This window comes from Odocoileus virginianus, chromosome 4 (genome assembly GCF_023699985.2).
Source record: "Odocoileus virginianus isolate 20LAN1187 ecotype Illinois chromosome 4, Ovbor_1.2, whole genome shotgun sequence".
Classification (NCBI taxonomy): domain Eukaryota; kingdom Metazoa; phylum Chordata; class Mammalia; order Artiodactyla; family Cervidae; genus Odocoileus; species Odocoileus virginianus.
In genome coordinates, this window is record NC_069677.1 from 90,720,968 (window position 1) to 90,742,009 (window position 21,042).

Sequence of the window (21,042 nt, forward strand, 5' to 3'; positions counted from 1 at the left end):
TCACTAAATGACTGAGACCTATTCATAGCACAGCACATTAAAAAGTAGAGACATCATTTTACCGACAAAGGTCCATCTAGTCAAGGCTACGGTTTTTCCAGTGGTCACGTGTGGATGTGAGAGTTGGAATATAAAGAAAGCTGAGCGACAAAGAATTGATGCTTTTGAACTGTGGTGTTGGAGAAGACGCTTGAGAGTCCCTTGGACTGTGAGGATATCAAATCACTCAATCCTAAAGGAAATCAGTCCTGAATATTCACTGGAAGGACTGATGCTGAAACTGAAACTCCAATACTTTGGCCACCTGATGCGAAGAGCTGACTCACTGGAAAAGACCCTGATGCTGGGAAAGATTGAAGGTGGGAGGAGAAGGGGACAACAGAGGATGAGATGGTTGGATGGCATCACCGACTCCATGGACATGAGTTCGAGTAAGCTCTGGGAGTTGGTGACGGACAGGGAGGCCTGGCATGCTGCAGTCCATGGAGTCGTAAAGAGTTGGACATGACTGAGCAACTGAACTGAACTAATCATAGGACTACAGAATGCTTCCTCTCCTCCACATCTTATCACATTACTAAAGGCCTATTTTTGGAGTTCTTTCACCCAGTACCACATGCCCAAGTATCCAAAATAAATAAACAAAAGATGTACTCAAAAAGCAAGAAGCAAAAAACCATAGTTTGAAGAGAGAGAGCAAGCAAGCATCAGAACCAGACTCAGATATAGCAAGGATACTGAAATGATCAGATGATCAGACTGGAAGTTTAAAATAACTATGATTAAAATGTTAAGAACACTAATGAATAAACTAAACAGCAGGCAAGAACAAATTGGAAATATAAACAGACAGGAGGAAATTCTAAAGAAAAAAAATGATAGAGATAAAAAAATACTGTAACATTAAGAATGTTTTAGATGGGCTTATTATTGATGGACACGGCTGAAGAAAGAATTTCTGAAGTTGAGGATATTTCACTAGAAACTCCTCAAAGTGAAAAGCAAATAGAAAAAAGACAGAAAAAGCAGAAGAGAATATCTAAGAACTAGAGGACAACTGTAAATGGTATAACAGCCACATAATGGTAACAGCAGAAGGAGAAAAAAGAAAGGGACAGAAGAAGTATTTGAAACAACAATGACTATGAATTTCCCCAAATTAATGTCAGACAACAAACCAAAGATTCAGAAAGCTCAGAGAACATCAGGCAATAAAAATACCCCAAAAAAAAAATTATACTTAGTCATATCATTTTTAAACTATGGAAAAATCACCGAAAAAAAAAAAATATTGAAAGAAGCCAGAGGGGGAAAAAACAGCTTACCTATAAAGGAACAAAAATAAGAACCGCATTCAAATTCTCCTCAGACACCATGCATGCAGAAGACAGTGCAGTGAATAAAATGTTGAGAGAAAAAAACACCGACATAGAATTCTGTGCCATGTGGAACTATCCCTCAAAAGTAAGTATGGTATGTGTATGTATACATTATCGTCTTACAGTAAACAGATACCCTTATTTAACAGTAAATATAGCACATGACTGGGAACAGGTGAGCGTCTGTGCTGCAGAAGGTACTGTGCAGCTATGGCAGCCAGTTGTGGTGACGCATGGATTTCTGGCAGGACTGAGGTTTGTCTATACCACGGGGCAGAACAGTAGGTAGGTATGCCGATTGTGACGGAAGAAGAACGGCAAGAGACGCAGAGGCACAAGCCCACCACAGCAGAGCTGCCAGGAGGAAAAGCAGTGCTTCTGCACGCGGCTTTGAAAACAAGATGAGGTACAAAAGATACAGAAAGTCACAGGAGACAGTCAGAAGCCATGAGCTGGGAAACCCTTCCTAATGATTTAACAGGCTCCATTTAAAACGGCAAGAACTCCATTTCTGGGACCATCTAAGCTGAGCTTCGAAAATCCTTTTTAGACAAGGAGGCTTCCTGGCCGGGCCGAGAGGCAGAGTTCGAGGAGAGCGCTTTCTGCCTCTGTTGATGGCAAGTGCTGGGCTGGGCCAGCCGCCTCCTACATCGCAGTCACCATCCTGCCGAGAGGCAAGGTCACAGAGGGGCCTGAGGCCACCGTGGGCCCTTGCAGGACAGTGACCGGGCCCAGCTCAAGTTCGGAGGCCTCCCTGGCTGCCCTGCCTTGGTTCCACCCTCGGATTCTAGGCTTCTTGCCTTTCCTTCCACCTCTACCATCATCTTCCCTCTGAGACCTTTTTTCTCCCTTCTTTTCCTTTCCTTCCATCACAATCTCCTTTCTATCATTTTCTCATCTCGTTCTACCTACACTTTTTTCCATCATAAAAATATATAACTTAGGTTAAAATTACCTTCTTAAGTGCAAGTTGTTGGAAAAAGTAAATATAAACACATGACTTTGGTTTTACAATAGAAAATGATACTCTCTTTTCATCTCTACAATTTTCTAGCCTGCCATTATTGACCTAGCCCAGATTATGATTCATATTTACCTCTTTCATGCTTGTTATATACATTTATCTTTTATTTAGATATTTAAAACAGTTGTCATGGTCGCAAAATAATACTTTTCAAGATGATTCTAACATTTGAGCTAACATTTGGGATGTACTCACAAATTCTCTAAGTTAAAGGTTTCAAATTCTGTAAAACAAAGTGGTTTCCAAACTTTCTTAATTCTTTACCTTTAATGTTGAGTGTATCAAACTTGCTTCAATGAAGGACATCTATACTTAATTCTAATTTGTTTGCCATACCACGAGGTTTCTGCTATCTCAGAAAATGAACTCTCTCCATACATCATGAAACTCAAGATTTTATAGGTCTTTATAAAAACTACATGATAAAAATTAGCTTGCTATTACTCATTCCTTAGGAATCTGACTTTCAAGTGAAACATGTTTCCCTTCAGCTATAAAGATGATGACTGTTTTGCGTGTGGCATGTAAGTCCTTGTTACTGTGCTATGAAGCAAAAGAGGTGCTTGCTAGGGCCAGAAAAGCTGGCCCTGTGAGAGAGGGGACATGAGTTAGACTGTGGGGCTCAGCTAACGGGGTCTGAATATAACTGATAGTATCTAATGTAACAAATAATTAGCAATTGTGCATAGACTGTGGTTATATAAAAATCATGAGATAAACTCCCTAAGACCTATCTGTAGGAATAAAGTTTGAGGTTTCTATTCCAGGGCAGTCGTTTCCAACTAATTTATTTTCTGGTCCAGTGTCTGAGAGGGATACAAATCTCTCTGTTAACCGTGGCTCACAGGAGTCTCTGGTCTAGGGAAACACAGCAGAATGGAAGAGGATACAATCTTGAGATGCCACCTGTTGGGGAGCTTTGCCCTGTCACCTCTCTACCTTCACTCTGAGAATCACCACTTATCTTCACACTTGAAAAAAAAAAATCACATGCAGCTATACTTAAACACATTATCAAGAATCAACTCTTAAGAGTTTTAAGGAAAAAGGTACATTTTAAGAAACTCCTTCAAGTTTTAATGAAAGGGAGTCAATAAATATAAAGAAATATATGAGTCCCTGTAAAATTCCAAGGAAACAGTTACATTAAAAAAAAGTACAGCCTGGACTTCCCTGGTCACGCAGTGGATAAGAATCTGCCAGCTGATGCAGGGGACACAGGTTCAGGCCCTGGTCTGGGAAGATTCCACGTGCTGGGGAGCATCTAGGCCGTGTGTCACAACCCCTGAGCCCGCATCCTGAAGCCTGCACGCAGCAGCTACTGGGCCCGCGTCCCGGAGTCTGCATGCAGCAGCTACTGAGGCCCGCATGTCTAGAGCCTCTGCTCCATAACAAGAGCAGTCCCTGCTCACTGCAGCTGGAGAAAGCCCTCACAAAGCAACAAGGATCCAGTGTAGTAAAAAAAAAAAAAAAAAACAACAACAAAAGTAGAAGAGTCCCAGGTGGGAACAGGTTACATGCAGAAAAAAAGAGGAATTTATTTTCTCTCAATTGAAAAACAATCTATAAGACCTGCACTCTTAAAAACTATGCAACATTATGGAGAGATGAGATGAAGACTAATTGAATGAAGAGACAGTCCATGTTCATGGATTAGATAATTCAATAATATTAAAGTTTCAGTTCTTTCCAAACTGACCTACAGATTAAATGTAATTCCAATCACATCCCAATAATTTTTATAGAAAGTGACATGCACATTCTACAATTTATATGGAAATGCAAGGTACCGAGAATAGCAAAAATAATAAAAAAAAGAAAATCAAGACTTGCTATGACACTACATAATTAAGCTATGTCATACTAGAGAAAGGACAGAGTGTCCAGAAATAGACTCCTATCTTTATGGTCAATTGATTCTCAGCCAAGGATCCAATTTAATTCAATTGGGGAAGGGGAGGATTTTACATAACTGGTATTCAACTGCTGGATACTTGTATTGAAAAAGATGGGCCTTAATTTTTACCTCACTCCACACACTGATTTGACATGGACCACAGATCTAATACAACTGTTAGCACCACTCCAGTTCTGAGAAGAATACAGAGTATCTCTGGAACTTTCAGGGTTAACTCAGCATGCCTGGGCTCCCCAGACCCTGCGTACTCCAGTTCAGGACTGGCCCTGCAGGGACAACTAGGAGGGAACCTCCAGCCCTTGGAATGTCCATCTGATATATGTGTCTTTGTAGACCTGGGACCTTGAACCACAGCAAACAGTGCATGCCAACAATGAGAATTAGGCTGAAAGTCTGTTTCTGGTCCACCTGGGCCCTGCCACATGGCCTCCGTCTGACCAGGGGACTGGAGATGGACAGCTAATGTCCTCACAGGGTTGCTCCATGCCCGCACGACTGACCTCCAACCAAACCCCGAGGGCACCAGGTGCTGGGGAACATCCCGGGGCAGCACTTCCTGTGTGCCGCCCTACACGGTTCAGGCAGATTTAAGCCCTCACTGCAAGGGGACAACAGGCAACCACACCTGGTTTCTCCCAGACTGCGGACGGAAAACGCAGCTTATGCGTCAGCAAACAGAGGATGCCCCTGGCTTCTCCCAGACTGCGGATGGAAAATGCCACCTGCGTGTCAGCAAAGGATGTCGCAGCCCTCAAGCCATCACATCACAGCCTCCCTGCCTGCGAGCGCTGACGAACTCACGGTGAGAACCGAGGCCCCCCAACCGGCAGCCCACCACGGCAGCCACAGCGTGGTGCACCCCGAGGGTCTCAGGGTGAGAAAACAGGGCCCCAGACTGCTGAGGTGCAGATCAAAGGAGGGATTTCAGGGAACACAGACTCCTGCGTCTTCCCACACATAGAAAAGCACTACGTTCCTTCACTTGAGATATTTGGTTTTCTTTAATTAACAGTAACCTTTTGATGTTCTGACTACCCACCTTCATTGCAAAAACTCCTGTATAACCTGGTTTCCCACTTTGCGACTTTGGTCAGTCCCTCAGAGAGATCTGAGAGTCCTGTCTTGGACCTGAAGTCCTCAGAAAGTCTGCGAAATAAAGTATAACTCTCAACTATCTAGGTGGTTCATTTTCAGTCAACAACACCAACTTTTTTTTCTCTCTTGATTTTAATCTGTATCCTTTTGCCATAATACACTATAAACATGGGTATAACAGCTTTTCTGAACTCTGTGAGTCCTTCAAGTGAACCACCGAAGCCAAGCATGGTCTTCAGGATCCTGAACAAAGGAGACTTAGATGAATCTTAGGAGATTTCATAGATAGGAAAACAAAATTCACTAGCCATAAAAGAAAAAAACTGAAAGAAGAAATGTCACTGAAATGAAAATTTTCTGCTCATTAAAAGGCATCATTAAGAAAATGAGCAGGCAAGCTCCACACTGGGGGATAATATTTGTAGTACATTTATCTGACAAAGACTCCTACCCAAAACATATAAAGAATCCTTACAAATCAAGAATAAAAAGACAAACAACCCATTAAAAACAGGCAGACTACTGGGACAGTCCAAAAAGTAATCACCAATATGCTATGAAAAGATGCTCAGGAAAATGCAAATTAAAACACAATGAGATACCATTTCATACCAACTACAATAGATAAAATCAGAAAGATTGACAGTAGCAAATGCTGGCAAAGATGAAGTGCAATTAAAACTCCCAAATATTGCTGATGAGCAGGGAAAAAGGTGTAATTACTTGGTGAAACAGTTTGTAGTTTCTTATGAAATTAAACATACATGTATCCTATGCGTGCTAAGTCGCTTAGCACAGGTCAACTTTGTGTGACCTTCTGGACTGTAGGCCACCGAGCTCCTCCGTCCATGCGATTTTCCAGGCAAGAATACTGGAGTGGGTTGCCATTTCCTTCTCCAGGGGATCTTCCCAACCCAGGGATAAAACCCAGGTCTCCCAGAATTGCAGGCAGATTCTTTAGCAACTGAGCCAGAGTAATTTAATTTCTAAGTGTTTATCCAAGGGAAACATAAACATATATCCAGCAAAAACAATAACAAATGAAAACATCAAAACACTTGTACAAGAATGTTCATAGCAGTCTTGCTCAAAACACCCCAAATCTGGAAATAACCCACTATCTATCAACAACTGAATAAACAACTTGTGGTACATCATATAGTGGAATTCAGCCCAAGAAAAGAAAGAAACTACTGGTATATATAAAACAATATGCTGAAGTGCAAACACATTAATCTGAATGAAAAAAGGGCAACTATGTGTCTCTATTCATGGGAAGACCAAGAAAAGGGGAAACTCAAAACAAGGGAGCAGAAATCAAAAGTGGTTGCCTTGGGATGACGAGTTGGATATGACCACAATGGGACAGGAGGAGACTCTCAGGTGACAGAAATGTTCATTCCAGATACACTGTCTTAGATGGCGGTTACAAGGCACCGGTTTGATCCCTGGGTCAGGGAGATCCCCTGGAGGGGGAAATGGCAGACCGCCCCAGTATTCCTGCCTGAGTATCCCACGGACAGAGGAGCCTGGCAGGCTACAGCCCACAGGGTCGCAGAGAGCTGGACACAACTGAGTCTGCATGTAGAGGGGGAGTGTACACAGCTATCAGAACTCATCAGACTGAACACTTAGGATCTGTGTTTTATGTACAAATTATACTTACATTTTTTAAAAATGGAGAAAGATTTATTTACTCTGCCCTAAAGAGGAGACAGTGTTACCAATTTACCTAAATTGGTTAGGAATTAACAACTCTCTTTGATACAAGAGAAAGAGCATTTCAGACACAGAAGTGCTTATAGCACAAACTCCTATTTGAGTATAAAAATATCACAAAATTATATTTATATAGAAATCAGTGTCCTTTGAAATTCTGATTAGCCAATTAACTACTAATAGACTATAACCATGGACTTCTTGGCTTCATGACTCGGGAAATATTATTAGCATATTATTTCTTTACCATATTTTAGCAATAAAATACTTCAGAGTAAATATAATAAAGCCTCATTTAAAAATTCTTGTGGACCATATAATATGGAAATTAGCTAGAAGAATTTTATAATGCCTTTTAGGTATTCAAAACAGTATTTATTTATTCAGTCATTAAACTACTGAGTACTAGAAACAGTGCCAGGTACTGTGCTAGGCCCTGGGAACACGAGGATTCTGTCCCCGACATCAGTGCGGTTATTCTACAAATGAAGCTAGAAAGTGCTCACTCATTTCACGTGTGTTGGAACACATTCTCCGTGCCAGGTAGCGAGGAGACAACAGCGACACAGGCAGATGCGGCCCCTGCCCTCACAAGGCTCGGACGCGAGTATAAGACGACTGTTGGAAGAAGGTCTGAGCTTTCTGGGAGGACGTGCTTAGCAGGCCAGGCCCTAAGAAGATGACTCCTGAGTGGAGGGAGACTCTGACCCGGAGAAGAGATGGAGAATCACTGGGCACCAGGCATCCTTGCGGGAAAAACGGACTGGACACCGTGCTCCCTCCCAGCTGGACACCTGGAGCCCAGCTGCGGAAGGTGAGGAACGTCTGCAGAGCCCAGCAGAGGATCCCTTACTAGGAAGCGTCTGTCCCCAGAGCCTGGCTTCCTGCTGGACCCCATGCAGGAATCCGGACAGGGGGCCTTTTGGAAAGGGCCCACTTGCCTGAACTCTAACTCTGGCATCTTTCATTACTGACATCAGTCAGGTTGTTGAGGCTGTGACACGGGGCAGAGGAGAGCTGGGGCTATCAGCATGGAGGATGCTACTGCTGGTCTGGAACCCAGCGTGGCTTCTTCCGTCTGTATCAAGGCCTCACTCAATCAAGTGGAAGGGCTAACTCTGGTGATAAGAGCTTAAGTAAGTTAGAAGACCTCCAATCATGGGGCTGTGTAAAAAGGCACCAATGGATAAAGAGGCACGTGGCCTGAGGCCCTGCTGCTAGCTCAGGTGTGGATGTTTCATCACCTCTGCAAGAGCAGCAAAAACTACACACTTTAATAAACCGTGCTGTCAAAACAGAAAATCTGTGAGTGTTCTGGAATGTACAAGGTATGTGATTTTACTCTTACTGTAAGAGACTGCAATAGTTAAAAACTATGAAATTCTGTTCCATGAACACTCAATTGGGCATTTCAGAAGTCACAAATTCCTAAATAAATCAGATGGGTCTTTCTGAAGACTGGTCACAATTTAGATGTGCTTATTTTTTATTTATAGAAGTAATTTATGGTTATTTAAGGACAAAATTGGAGCAGGATTTGAGTGTTAATTTGTTGTTCTGAGCTCAAAAGTTGAATGAATAAGGAAATGTCAAATCCCATTTTTAAAAAGAAATGTGCAGCTAAGTAAAATCAGAGCACAGTGAATGTTATCCACACACGTAATGGAAAATCTATCACGAAAATACCTAGGCACTTGCTGTTAAAGACTTAATTACAGCAATCCATGGTAAGGCAGAGAAGAGAAATCAGGCTTCTTGATTTCTAGAGATATTCTTATCCATGAAATCACATGTCATCTCGCATCCTCATCTCTCACTTGGATAAGCAGTGCAAATATCAAAGCCCACTGCCGTGGACTGTGTCCACAGACGCGGCACGGATTGGCTCCCTGCCCTCCAGGTGCCTGCCTGCCTCTGCCTGCCCTCCACTCACATATCACCGCCGGGGGTTCCCCATGAACATACGCCTTCCCTCTGGGTCAGCCCCACGGCCTGTCTTGCTGCTCAGTGACAGCCCTGATGCATGAACTCTTTGACAGCCTCTAAACAGCTAAGAAAGTAGTTGTAAGGCTATGGCTTGAGGGTCCAGCCTGGTAAAAACACCTTGGGCATTAAATAGCTAAAGGGGGACTTTGCCAAAGGTTTCACAGCTACAATAGTTTTTTCATCCTAGATGAAGTAATGTTACAATAAACCAACTTCTAGAGAATAACGTGGTAGTTACAAGGGCTACATATAGACTTGGAGTATTATTTAGCAAGATGATCAAGTTTGTCTCAACTTATATTCCCTAAATTGGTGACTAAGGGTATCCACGCACCTTCCAGGTTGGTCATTCATTCATTCACTCCTGCAAGTCACCTTACTGAGGCATTATAGACCTACAGTGGCTGTATCTTCTTAATGTGTACAACTTGATGAGTTTAGAGGTTAAGTATGCGTCTGCAAAACCATCACCACAATCTATGACATAAACCTACCCTTCACCCCCTAAAGTTTCCTCCTACCCTCGGTATTTATTATGACTATTTTTATTTATTTTTTTGTGGTAAGAACACTTAAAATAAGATTTACTCTCTTAGCAAATCTTAGGTTTGTAACAGTATCATTAACTATGGGCCTAGGTAGTGCAGTAGATATCTAGGACCTACTCATCTCAGCCTTATTTATTATTAATCTGATATTTTGAAAGGTGAAAAATGGTACTTCACAGGTGTTTTAATTTGCATTTCTTTGACTAATTATGAGTTTGAACAGCCTTTTGATGTTTATTTGCTGTTTGTAATCCTTCTTTTATTGAGTGCATACTATATTCAAGGCACTAATTTAGGTGCTGAGGATACAACAGACAATAAGACAAACATGCAGAATTTATATTTTAATGTAAGAAACAATAAAAACACAGAAAAAGTAGAATAAAACGCTAAAAATACCATTTTTAGTAAGAATTGCTATTAAAAACCCCCACAAAAACAAAAATAGTAACAAAGCAAAATAAAAGGAGTCAAGTGGTCCGTTATTTTAGACACAGCAGTCAAGGAGAGGCTCTCTGAAGAGATGATATCCGAGCACAGACTGAACAGTTAGTGTGGATTCTCAGGGAAGAGCCCAGGCCTGGGGGAGAGCAAGCTCAAAGCTCCTGAAGGGGGGCCTGATCGGGAGCTAGGGGGACGGCAGCGGGCCAGTGTGGCCAGAGTCCAGTGAGCCAGGGGGCGCAGACCGGGGTGCAGAGACAGGGGCCGGGCGTGCAGGGACTCCCTGCAGCGCTGCAAGGCGGTGGACCTGCTGCCAGGCGTGCTGGTAAGCCACTAAGGGCTCGGAGCAGAAGAGCGGTAAGACTGGGCCTCCCGGGAGACAAGTCAGGAGGCCGTGAGGAGACTGGAAGGACGCATGACTCAGTATCAGCAGGGCAGAGACCAGAAAGTGACTGTTTCAGGATACAGTTTGAGCAGGCGCTGCTGCCAGACCTGACGGGTGCAGTCATGGAGAGAGGGGAGTCCAGGGCGCGCTAGGGCGACATCAGCCGGCCAAGACATTCACGGTCTCTGAGGACACTGGGGGGTAACAGGTGTGTGGAGGTGAAACCAAGAGTTCAGTGCAATCAAGCGAGCCTGGAGTTAAGTTAAGGAAAGAAGTCAGGCTGCAGACACAAATGAAGGGCCCTTCAGCCATAAATGGAACGCAGCGCCAGGACCTGGGCTGAGGTCCTCTGGGCAGAGAAGAACATGGCAGGAGGTGGGATGGCCCCTGAGGCAGGATCTTGTATTTCTTACTGAACCATGCAAGTTTCCACACATAAATGAAATAGCTTGTCAGTCATTTCTTTCACAGATATTTTCCCAATTTTGTTTGCTTTTGATTCATTTTTTAAAACATTTCTGACCTATCTATTCAGAAACAATTGTGCAATAAAATCTACCAGTCCTTCCCTTTGTGACTTCTTCCATGACTTTTAAGGATAAAAAGTCAAGTAACTAGAGGTCAGACAGATTCTTAGGTTTTATTTCTATGTTTGCTTGTTTGAGTGAACTCTGATTAACTCAGAATTTGTTTTGCTGTGTGTTAAAGTTATAAGTTGATATCTTTTCAAAAGACTTGTCGAGTTTCCCAACACCATGTATGAACTTCTCCCTCATTCACTTGTCTGTGATGTCTTCACACACTACATACACTTCAGTTGCTCACTTTCAGCTCCAGGCTTTGAATCTGCCAAGGTGATGAGGAGAGAGCTGCCTCCTAGTCCTTACAATGACACTGCATAGAGGAAATACATAAAACAGAACCAACAATTTTGAGAAGAATGCAGGGACAGAAAGCTAAATAGAAGATAAAACATGAAGGGGAAAAGGAAAGAGTACAGTCTATTTCCTTCTTTGAAAAAGAAGAAAAGGAGATGTTGAAAAATGTTAAAAAAAAAAAAATCACGTATACACAACAACAGCTATCAACTTGCTCACACTAGCCAGGATTATCCCAGGTGCCCTCAGGAGGTAAGACAAGCGACCTGCCTGCAGGATCTCAGACCTCAGTGTGGGGACTGGCGACAGACGACACACGTGCTATGGCTTCAGTGAGAAGTGAGCGCTACAGGAATGAGAGGAGCCGCCAGGCAGAGGGATCCGGGAGGTGAGGACAGAACAGAGACCGAGAGAGGCCTGTGCGGCGCGCAGAGGCACAAGGGCACAGAAAGAGGTGCTCATCATCGCTCGTTATTAGAGAAGCGCACGTCAAAACTACACTGCGACATCATCTCACACCAGTCAGAATGGCCGTTACCACAACGTCGACAGACCATGCACGCTGACGAGGCCGTGAAGCAAAGGCAGCCCCGTGCGCCGTGGGTGGGGATGCACGCTGGGGCAACCACCATGGAAAGCAGCATGGAGGGTGCTCAGAAAACCAAAACCGGAGCTGCCACGTGGTCCAGCAATCCCACTGCTGGGCGTATATCCAGAGAAAACTGTAATCCAGATACATGCACCCCTGTGTTCACAGAAGCATGATTTACAGTATCTAAAACAGAAACAACTCAAATGTCCATCGACATATGAATGGGTAAAGAAGATGTGGTCCATGTATAGTGTGGATGCTACCCAGTCATACCAAGAAGGAGATAATTGCCATTTGTGGGAACATGATGGACCCAGAGATTATCACACTAAGTGACGTTAAGTCAGAGAAAGACAGATACTACATGATATCACTTAAATGTGGACTCTAAAATACGACATAGTGGTGGGGGTTTAGTTGCTCAGTCGTGTCCGCCTCTTGCGACCCCATGGACTGCAGCCCGTCAGGCTCCTCTGTCTATGGGAGTTTTCCAGGCAAGGATACTGGAGTGGGTTGCATTTCCTTCTCCAGGAAATATGACATAAACGAACATATTTACAAACGGAACAGACTCACAGACACAGAGAGCAGATCTGTGTTTGACAAGGTGGGGGGGCGTGAGGGAGGGGTGGACTGTGAGTTTGGATGAGCAGATGAAACTGCCCTCTACAGGATGACGGGCAGCAGGTCCTGGCGTACAGCACGGGGACCCACATTCAGCATCCTGTGATAAACCACAATGGAAGAGAACAGAGGAGGAACGATGTATGCATAACCGAACCACTCTGCTGGACAGAGGAATGAATGCAGCACTCTAAATCAGCCATACCTCCACACGCTTCTGTGTGAGATGATGCTCGTGCTGAAGCCACAGAGAAGGAGGGAGGTGGGAGGGGGACAGGCAAGGCCCTGGCGAGCTCCAGTGGGGGGAAGGAGGAAGGGAGGCGGAGGAGGGGCAGGAGGAGACGGCAGACTGCTGAGCCCCGGGGCGTTTCAGTGGGAGCGCAGCACTCTGCGCGGTCCCGTGAAAACTCACCTGGGGGCTGGGGCGGCGGGGGGAATGTGCACTGTGGGTGTGGGGCGGAGCCCAGGGGCCAGAGGGGACTCCAGCTAGGAGGAGTCTGCACGAAGAAAGGACCTCAAACACACTTTAAAGAGCACTTCCAGCCTCCATACTTGACATGAGAGGAAGGAAACACAAGTGGCTAGACCATGTGATTCCTGAGGGCAGGGGTTTTTGTTTGGTTTGTTCACTCTCTTCAAGGCCTAGAATAACGGCAGTCTGGCACTCCAGAAAAATCTGTGAAACTAAATGAACAAAAGTGACTACAGGGAATAAACCTTTTATCTGTGAAAGAAAAATCAGATGGACAAACAGGAAAGCACTTCAGGCCTCCCCTGGTGGGCCAGTGCTTAAGAATCAGGCTTGCAGTGCAAGAGACGCTGGTTCAATCCCTGGTCTGGAAGAGCCCACGTGCCACAGAGCATCTGAGCCCAGGCGCCACAAGTACGGAGCCAGCGCTGGGGCCCGCGGGCCACGGCTTCTGACGCCTCCCAGCCCAGACCCCGTGCTCCGCAGCAGGAGAAGCGACTGCAACAGGAGCCCGAGCACTGCCCCTAGAGAGCGGCCCGCGCACTGTCGCCAGGGCGGCCGGCGCCTGCCACGGAGACCCAGCGCCCGCCACGGAGACCCAGCGCGGCAGTCAGAGCTCCCGAGAGCCTCGCGGGCCACACAACTGCTCCCGTGATCACACAGCCCATCAGAGCAAGGGACAGACTTCAGACAAGGATACTGGATTTAAAAATAACACTGCACTAAAACAGGGTTCAAATCGCAGGTTTCAATGTAGCTGTGTTCTTAATAAAACCCTTCTCATCCCATGGACTATGGGTTTCAATGTGTCAGGAATCACGTCTTTTTTTTCCTTTCTCTTAACTCCAAGTGAGAGGAGAACACACCATGGGCGTGTCCTCCATCCACGCACCTGAGGTCGCTGCACCCCTACTGAAGAAAAGCGAGCAGCAGGCAAAACGCTGAAGGAAGAAAACTCGGACAACTTGCAGCATTTATCAGGACTAACATTTCAGTCTTTCAGAGTAAACTTTGAAATTAAGTTCTAATTTGAGATGGTTCTGGTTTGACAAGTTAACTCTTGAGACATCTGAGTGTGGTATTATGGAAGAACAAAACTGTTCATCAACCCTTTATGCAAGTGTGAATTTCTTTTAAAAGTAGGATTTAATGACTTTTTATTCCTACAGTGACCCTTAAAGCTTCTATGTATGTAATCACAAATGCACACGTAAGGTGCATTTATAGCTTATTGTGCAGTTCTAAAGACAGTTGGGAAACCCAATTTTAATTTTGTTACTGAAATAATTTAAACATGTATTATAGAACTGCCTCTTTTCAATCAAGAGAAAGGATCTAGAAAGAGATTATACATGTAGGCACAATTTATTTTAGGTTTATTAGTGTTAGAAAAATGAAGTTGCCAAACTTCAATCTGTAACAAGTACTCTTGTACTTATTTAATTTTTATTACCACTGACATCAACATACCTTTTCTCATACCTCCAAGAAAAACTCAGATAATTTATTTAACAGAGATCCATTACATGCATTAACCACTGATACACTAAAACCTAAAAAATTATTTTCAGCAAATGCGTAAAATTTCCTGACAATCTCCAAGAATATCTTAGTGACTTAGAACTTTCATTAGAGAAAGAGGACTTACCGGCTTTTATTCATGAGATCTGCTCCTCGGGCTTTGTAATAATCTAAATTTGGATGGAATTGATAAGTCACTGGTCTTGGATTTCTCTACAGGAAAAAAGCAATAAGTTAAAAATGTATAAAATTATATAATTTGTATACTAAGACAAAAAATGATGAAACAATTGCTTTTATACTCTTAAAGAAGAAATACATATAATAATGATGTTTAATAATTAATGTGCTTGGGTATTTTTTTCATTGTTGAAGTTTTGCCCTAACTTATCTTTGTCTGATTAAACACAATTTAATACATTTTACTTTTACCTGTCTCAGGTCACACTGATTTATTCCTTTCATTAGATTTCAGTAATTTTGATCAGTTTCAATGCCTTTCCAAAATACAATCAGATAAAATCACAACAAAAGTGAAGTATTATACAAGATGCAACATCAGCACAATCTATTCTTAGGACCAGGAGACACGACAGTGGTCAAGAAAGCTACATCTTGAAGAAGAGCAAAACCCAGTTTTTGACAACGAGTGCTAACTATGCCCAGTAGATGGCACACTGGGACTTTCTTCTAAAATGAATGTTATTCCGGAATTCAGCAATTCTTTTCAAGTTAGCAGTTTCTATGTCATCTGTTCTTATGTACGAGTTGAATAAGTGCCCAGGTAGTGGACATATTATCACGGTACCACCACAATATGAAAGCAAACTGACCAACGCACATTTTTATAAAAGCAGCAGTACATTGTACTTTCTGGCATTTAATATTATTTGTAAACTTGCAGAAATGTTCTTGAATCATTAGGTTGGGTGTGTCTATTTAAACAGGTTGCTATTATTTAATGTGTCTATAATTTACAAGTATCAAGTTCCTTGGGCAAATAAAAATTAATCAAATACACTTCTACAAAAACACACTTTTATAAAAATGTAACACGTTAATAAATTGCACAACCTGAATATCATCTCTAAAAGGTTAAACTACATGTTTTTCACTAAAAAGTTTTTTAAAACAAGGAAATGTGATCCAGTGTTTACCTAAACATGTAACTCAAACTAATAATTGGGACCTTGAAACAGCATGCCCTGTCCTTTGAGAGAACCAACTAGACACAGAAAGGCTGAATTTTATTTTAACAGAAAATTATCAACATGCTTTGATATCGGTCCTTGGAGACATAATCCCAAGGCATGGATATACTTTCATGTAGGTGGGGGACATAATTGCTAAGGTTAAATAGTTTGAAATTCATCAAGCTAACAAGCTGCATCTTAAGGCCGTGATGGACCTTTTCTTTTTCTGCTGAAAAGAGAGTATTTACACAGCTCAACCCTTTCATATCTCTTCCAAGTCAGCCCTAATCATCTGACAAAAACGACAATCCCTTGATTTAGCTCCAGCTACTACTCCACTGGTTTGGTATTCAACACAGTTCTACAATAATCAAATCTGAATTGCCTTGATGAAGATAACTGATGCTTCCATGACTACCATGCTATTAAGTCTAACAGTGCAACTTCTCACTCTCCAGGAATTACATAGGTTTCCTCGTGGTAGCTGATGACAACCTGGACCCAAGCGTAACGGGAAAACGAGACAGAGGTCAAAGCCACTGGCGGACTGACAGTGCACTCATGACGTGTTTTTAAAATTAGCTTTCCGAGGACTATCGCTCATGACCAGGCTTGCTCCTTGTTCTCAGTACTTGGAAACATTTCGTTTTTACTACTATAAAAGGCTTTTCTTCTCTTGACTTTCAACAAATTAATGAAGGATTATGTTACTTTTTGCTAGAAAACAATGAAAGAAGGGAAGGCACCGTGCAATTTCTTGAAATATCTTTATAAAGAAATGACGAGCAATTCAAGACATGAAGCGCTGGTCTATCTAAGCACTTAAAGCCATTATTAGGAATAATGATCTAACTTGAACTTATGAATGAGGCTCAAGTATTGCTTTCACTGAGGTCTATTTAAATTCCTAGGAGACTTACTAGTATCAAACAGGAGAGGCGGCTTAAAGTGACACGGCATAGGGATAGAAAAAAAAAGAATGAATGAAAAGATGATGTTGAGAAACAGTATTTGAAATGTAAGAAAATAAAATCAGAGGTTACAATTGAAAGTCATTCCACAGGATTTTCTATCTGCTGTCTGCTGTTACTTAAACATAAGTAGGTACACACAGGGGTGTTCAGACTGGCACTGTCCCACAGAAGTGTAACACGGCTCACAAATGCAAGCTTCGTATGTAATGTAAAAGTTTCTAGCGGACCACATTAAAAAAGAGAAACAAATGGAGTGAAATTACATATAATAATATTTTGTTTCATTTGACATAACCAAAATGTTGACACTTAAACATGTCATCAGTATAAAAATTGAGATATTTTATATGCTTTCTTTTGTACAAAGTGTTTGAAATCCAGCATATATTTTACAGATAGCACATCTCAGTTTGGACCAGCCACACTTGAAGGGCTCAACGGCCACAAAAAGACTGTAGCTACTGTAATGAACAGAACAGAACCAAATGTCTGATGTGTAAGTGAGGAAACACGTGGCTACAGAAATCACATATATAGACACCTAGGTATAAAAGGCACATACTTATACAGTAAGATTCAGGGCACCCAGCTCTTTAGTTCACCTATAATTCTTCTCTTTTAACACATTATTGACTGAGAGATTTTTGCAGAAATGAATACCTGTGGTTGGCGATTTGTTAAGTGAATCTTGAAATGTCTCAAGTCAATAATGTTTGGGTAACAAAAGACGTATTAATATGTCTCTGGTCAATAATGAATTAATTCAGTTACTTTTGTCTCTTCTGAATATGGTTTTACAAAGTTAAGAAATTTTAGAGCAGTATATCTTCTCACTCAACCATGTACCAACATAAGAGGTGGGATGAGATTACATGAGCAGAAGTCTAACCTTATGCAGTGGAATCATTTTAAAAGTAAGAAGATATTTGTTTCTCTTGTTTTAAAGAATTTTTTTCCAAACTGAATTTAATAGAAATACAATAGCTTTTAATTCTTACTTTTTATAGATCTGGAATTTCCTCTAAAATTTAAGAGCCACTAGAATTTACACACATAAAACTCTTCATGTAACAAAGACCAGACCTCACAACAGTTGTAAGATCTCATTGTTCAGGACATGTGATGTTGACAACTTTAACCTGGTATGTCTTTGCAAAGGATTGGGACAATTAGCAATTATTTTAAACCCATTTTCATACAGTCACGATTTCAAGTATTATAAGCTTTCCAAGCCAGTATACATTAACAAAACAACAACAAAAAATACCACTTTTGGGGGAGAATTCTTCTTCAGAAGAAAAAATGGTAAATGTAACTTATGCTAGTCTGTGTACAGAAACATACCAATTATGTTTCATGACTGAGAGGTCGACATAACTACACATGAAAATGTAGAAATCACAAACTGAATTCACCGTGGATTTACTGTGCCTTTCCTAGACCAACCTGGATGGACTTGAAATAAATCTTCCACAAGACTGCAGCTAATTAACTTCCCAAGTACCATTCCATCCTTCTCTGTTAACAAGCTATTGAAGCTCTTCTGAAGGCTCTCTCTTCAGCATTTACTTTACGGCAACACAAGAGGAAAGCTGGAACTCCCACCCTTGGGACAGACGAGGTGGAATCTGGGGAGGCAGCCTAGAGCCTCGTGGGCCAAAGGACTTAACACAAGCAGGACAGATAATGGTGGAAACAAGAGTTCTAGAGGGAACTACATGGGAAAGACCAGACCAGACCAAAGTGTGCAGTACTTCTGAATTTTCAAAGTCCTTTTGTTAATTTGGCATGACCAAGTCAATTTACAAGTAGTGCTTAAATGACAGCAATCAATGTTAGGGACAAAACTGACTGAAGCCTAACCTCTCTGTTGCGGTTCGCGTCCTTCACTTCTGAGGTCTGTGGTGTACGTAACCAGGTAAAATGCCCTCCCTTCCCGAGTGTGGCCTGGGACAGTGGCCCAGCCCCTCTGCTCACTCTGAGACATAGCCCTTCCCTGCCACGCCTACCCGCGCAGTCACACTTCAGGATTCTAAGTTCAAACTCAACTTTTCTACGGCAGTATGTTGCTTAGTTGCTGTGTCTGACTCTTCTGTGACCCCATGGACTGTAGCCCGCCAAGCTCCTCTGTCCACGTGATTTCTGAAGCAAGAATACTGGAGGGGGTTACCACTTCCTTCTCCAGGTGATCTTCCCAAAACCAGGGGTCAAACCCACGGTTCCTGTTGTGACTCCTGTTTTGGAGGTGGATTCTTTACCTCTGAGCCACGGGGGAAGCCCACAATCCCACCACTAAACGGTAGTATACGAATACTTAAATGCTAACCCACACTAAGTACAACCAGCCACAAGAAGCACACTTAACCACAAGATGAAATGTGACCATTTTGTGACCTTGGTGACATCAAGCTCATCCACAAAGGTCATTACAGACAGAACACTTTAGATTGCACTCATCCCGCTTGGAACAACACAGTGCCTTTCAAAGGCCTGGTGCTTGTAACACATGGAGGGCTGAGCAGAGCAGAAGGGGCCCAGGGCCAGTGACCCCGGTGCTGATGGACGTACCAGCAGGAGGTGAAGAAGGGTTCAAGTTCTACTTGAAACACACAGGGACTGCGGCAGACCTGACGTCTGACTTAGGGGCTCAGGCTGCCCGGTAGCAGAGGCACGGGATCAGGGGTCGGGGAGGTTCGAGTCCACGCCACCCACGCCTGCCTGTGGAGGACTCACGCCCCGGTTCTGATTTCCTCGTCTGCAAAACCGCGGCAAGGGCTAAACAGGGCAATGGACATAAAGCGCGGCACAGTGGTGGGCACTTCGGAAAAGCTCAAGAAAACAGAAGCTAGAATTCCTTCTGATACACTCAATGCTGATGAGCAGAATGTTGACAGCAGATCTGATAGCTTGATGACTTAAAATCCACGATGGCCAACTGGTAGAGAAAGCAGTGTTCCATCCTTCTGATAACCATACAGAAACTTAGGGCAGGGTTTACCAAACGTTCCATTTGTTTTAAAAAAGTAACACATATTCAGGAACATATATTGTACACATTGGGCCTCACATGTGGGGAGAAAATCTGTCTTACGAATCAGAACAGGAGTGCGTACACGTACCAGTTTTTAAAAACTGTAAACCACATTCTATTAAAGCACAGTTGTTTCCCAGCTAATGAGGTTACAGTAATTAAAGGGATTTCCTATAATATGTCTAAATTATTATTGGTTACAATTTTTACATTAAATTAAACTGATAAAGTTCCTGTATCACTTGTCTAATAGAAAAGGTTGATTTCTATTTACAATATAAATACAATGTCTGTTTGGCATGAAGAAAATGTTTGACAAATGAAGAATTACTTAGTTTTCTTTTCCCTGATATCTTGCTACCAACTCTTAATTTTTAGCATGCCAGATTAGAAAAAGGGAAAAATAAGGCTCAGAAGGAGAAACAGCACTGTAAAAATATGTCGAACATTTCCCTTTGATGAAAAATGAGACTCTTATTTTAGTGAATATGTTATTGCCTCAATGCTGGGGGAAAAGCAACCGTCATTAGAAAAACGAATTGCTCAGCTGTTTATAAGCAAAAAGCTCTGGGGGAATTTCTCAGGACCCCAAAGGCAAAGCATTACAGGGTTATGCAAACATATGTTGCAGGTGTTTTAGGGGAGACAGGTGGGCAAACCTCAGCCCTGGAAGAGGAGTTAGTTTAATACGCTGGAGCTGAAACGAGGTAACCTAAACGCATCCAAGTGCACGGGCCGCCATGGCACCAGTGAACCGGCTCTGCAGAGCAAAAACTCTCCCTAAAATAATTATCTGGTTAGTGCCAAGCAAACAGGATTTTTCCCTTCTTGTAGTTTTATAGAAAACAAACACTGCCAATTACTTTTTCTTTTTTTTCCAACTAAAGGTATTTTAAACCTGGAACAAAGAACAGCCTGAAATAGTGATAATTACCCAAAAAAGATAAGGATGAAGTATTGTTGCCTTTATTTAAACAAATATTCCTAAGGAGACAGTTTGTTGTAATATCCCCTCTTTGGTTCACTAGGCAACATTAGATTTATCATAATTCTCCTAAAGCCTAAGATATTTCTATATTAAAATGCTAATTTTGTCTTTTCTTTTGCCTGTAATTAAAGCTGGGGAGATTTGTGATCTGATATTCACTGACTGCTAGAGGGTCCACAAAGGTCTCAGCATTTCTGCTTCTTACTGCCACATACGGCCCTCTTCATTAAAATCAGAGTAACACACAGGATCAAAAAGGCAGACGCTACAATCCTAA

At 42.4% G+C, this 21,042-nt stretch overlaps 1 protein-coding gene across 25 annotated transcripts in view; it reads right to left on the bottom strand.

Annotated features, from left to right (window-relative positions):
• The window catches only part of TBC1D5 (TBC1 domain family member 5), a 559,964-nt gene that overhangs the window by 82,908 nt on the left and 456,014 nt on the right, over positions 1-21,042 (bottom strand). For all 25 annotated transcript variants that reach the window (XR_011487445.1, XM_070467024.1, XM_070467039.1 and 22 more), the window contains one exon: positions 14,707-14,792. Coding sequence is in view for 24 of the 25 variants with exons in the window: in XM_070467024.1 (XP_070323125.1) it covers positions 14,707-14,792 (86 nt within the window). In the remaining variant the exon portion in view is untranslated. The remainder of the gene's footprint in view (positions 1-14,706; positions 14,793-21,042) is intronic.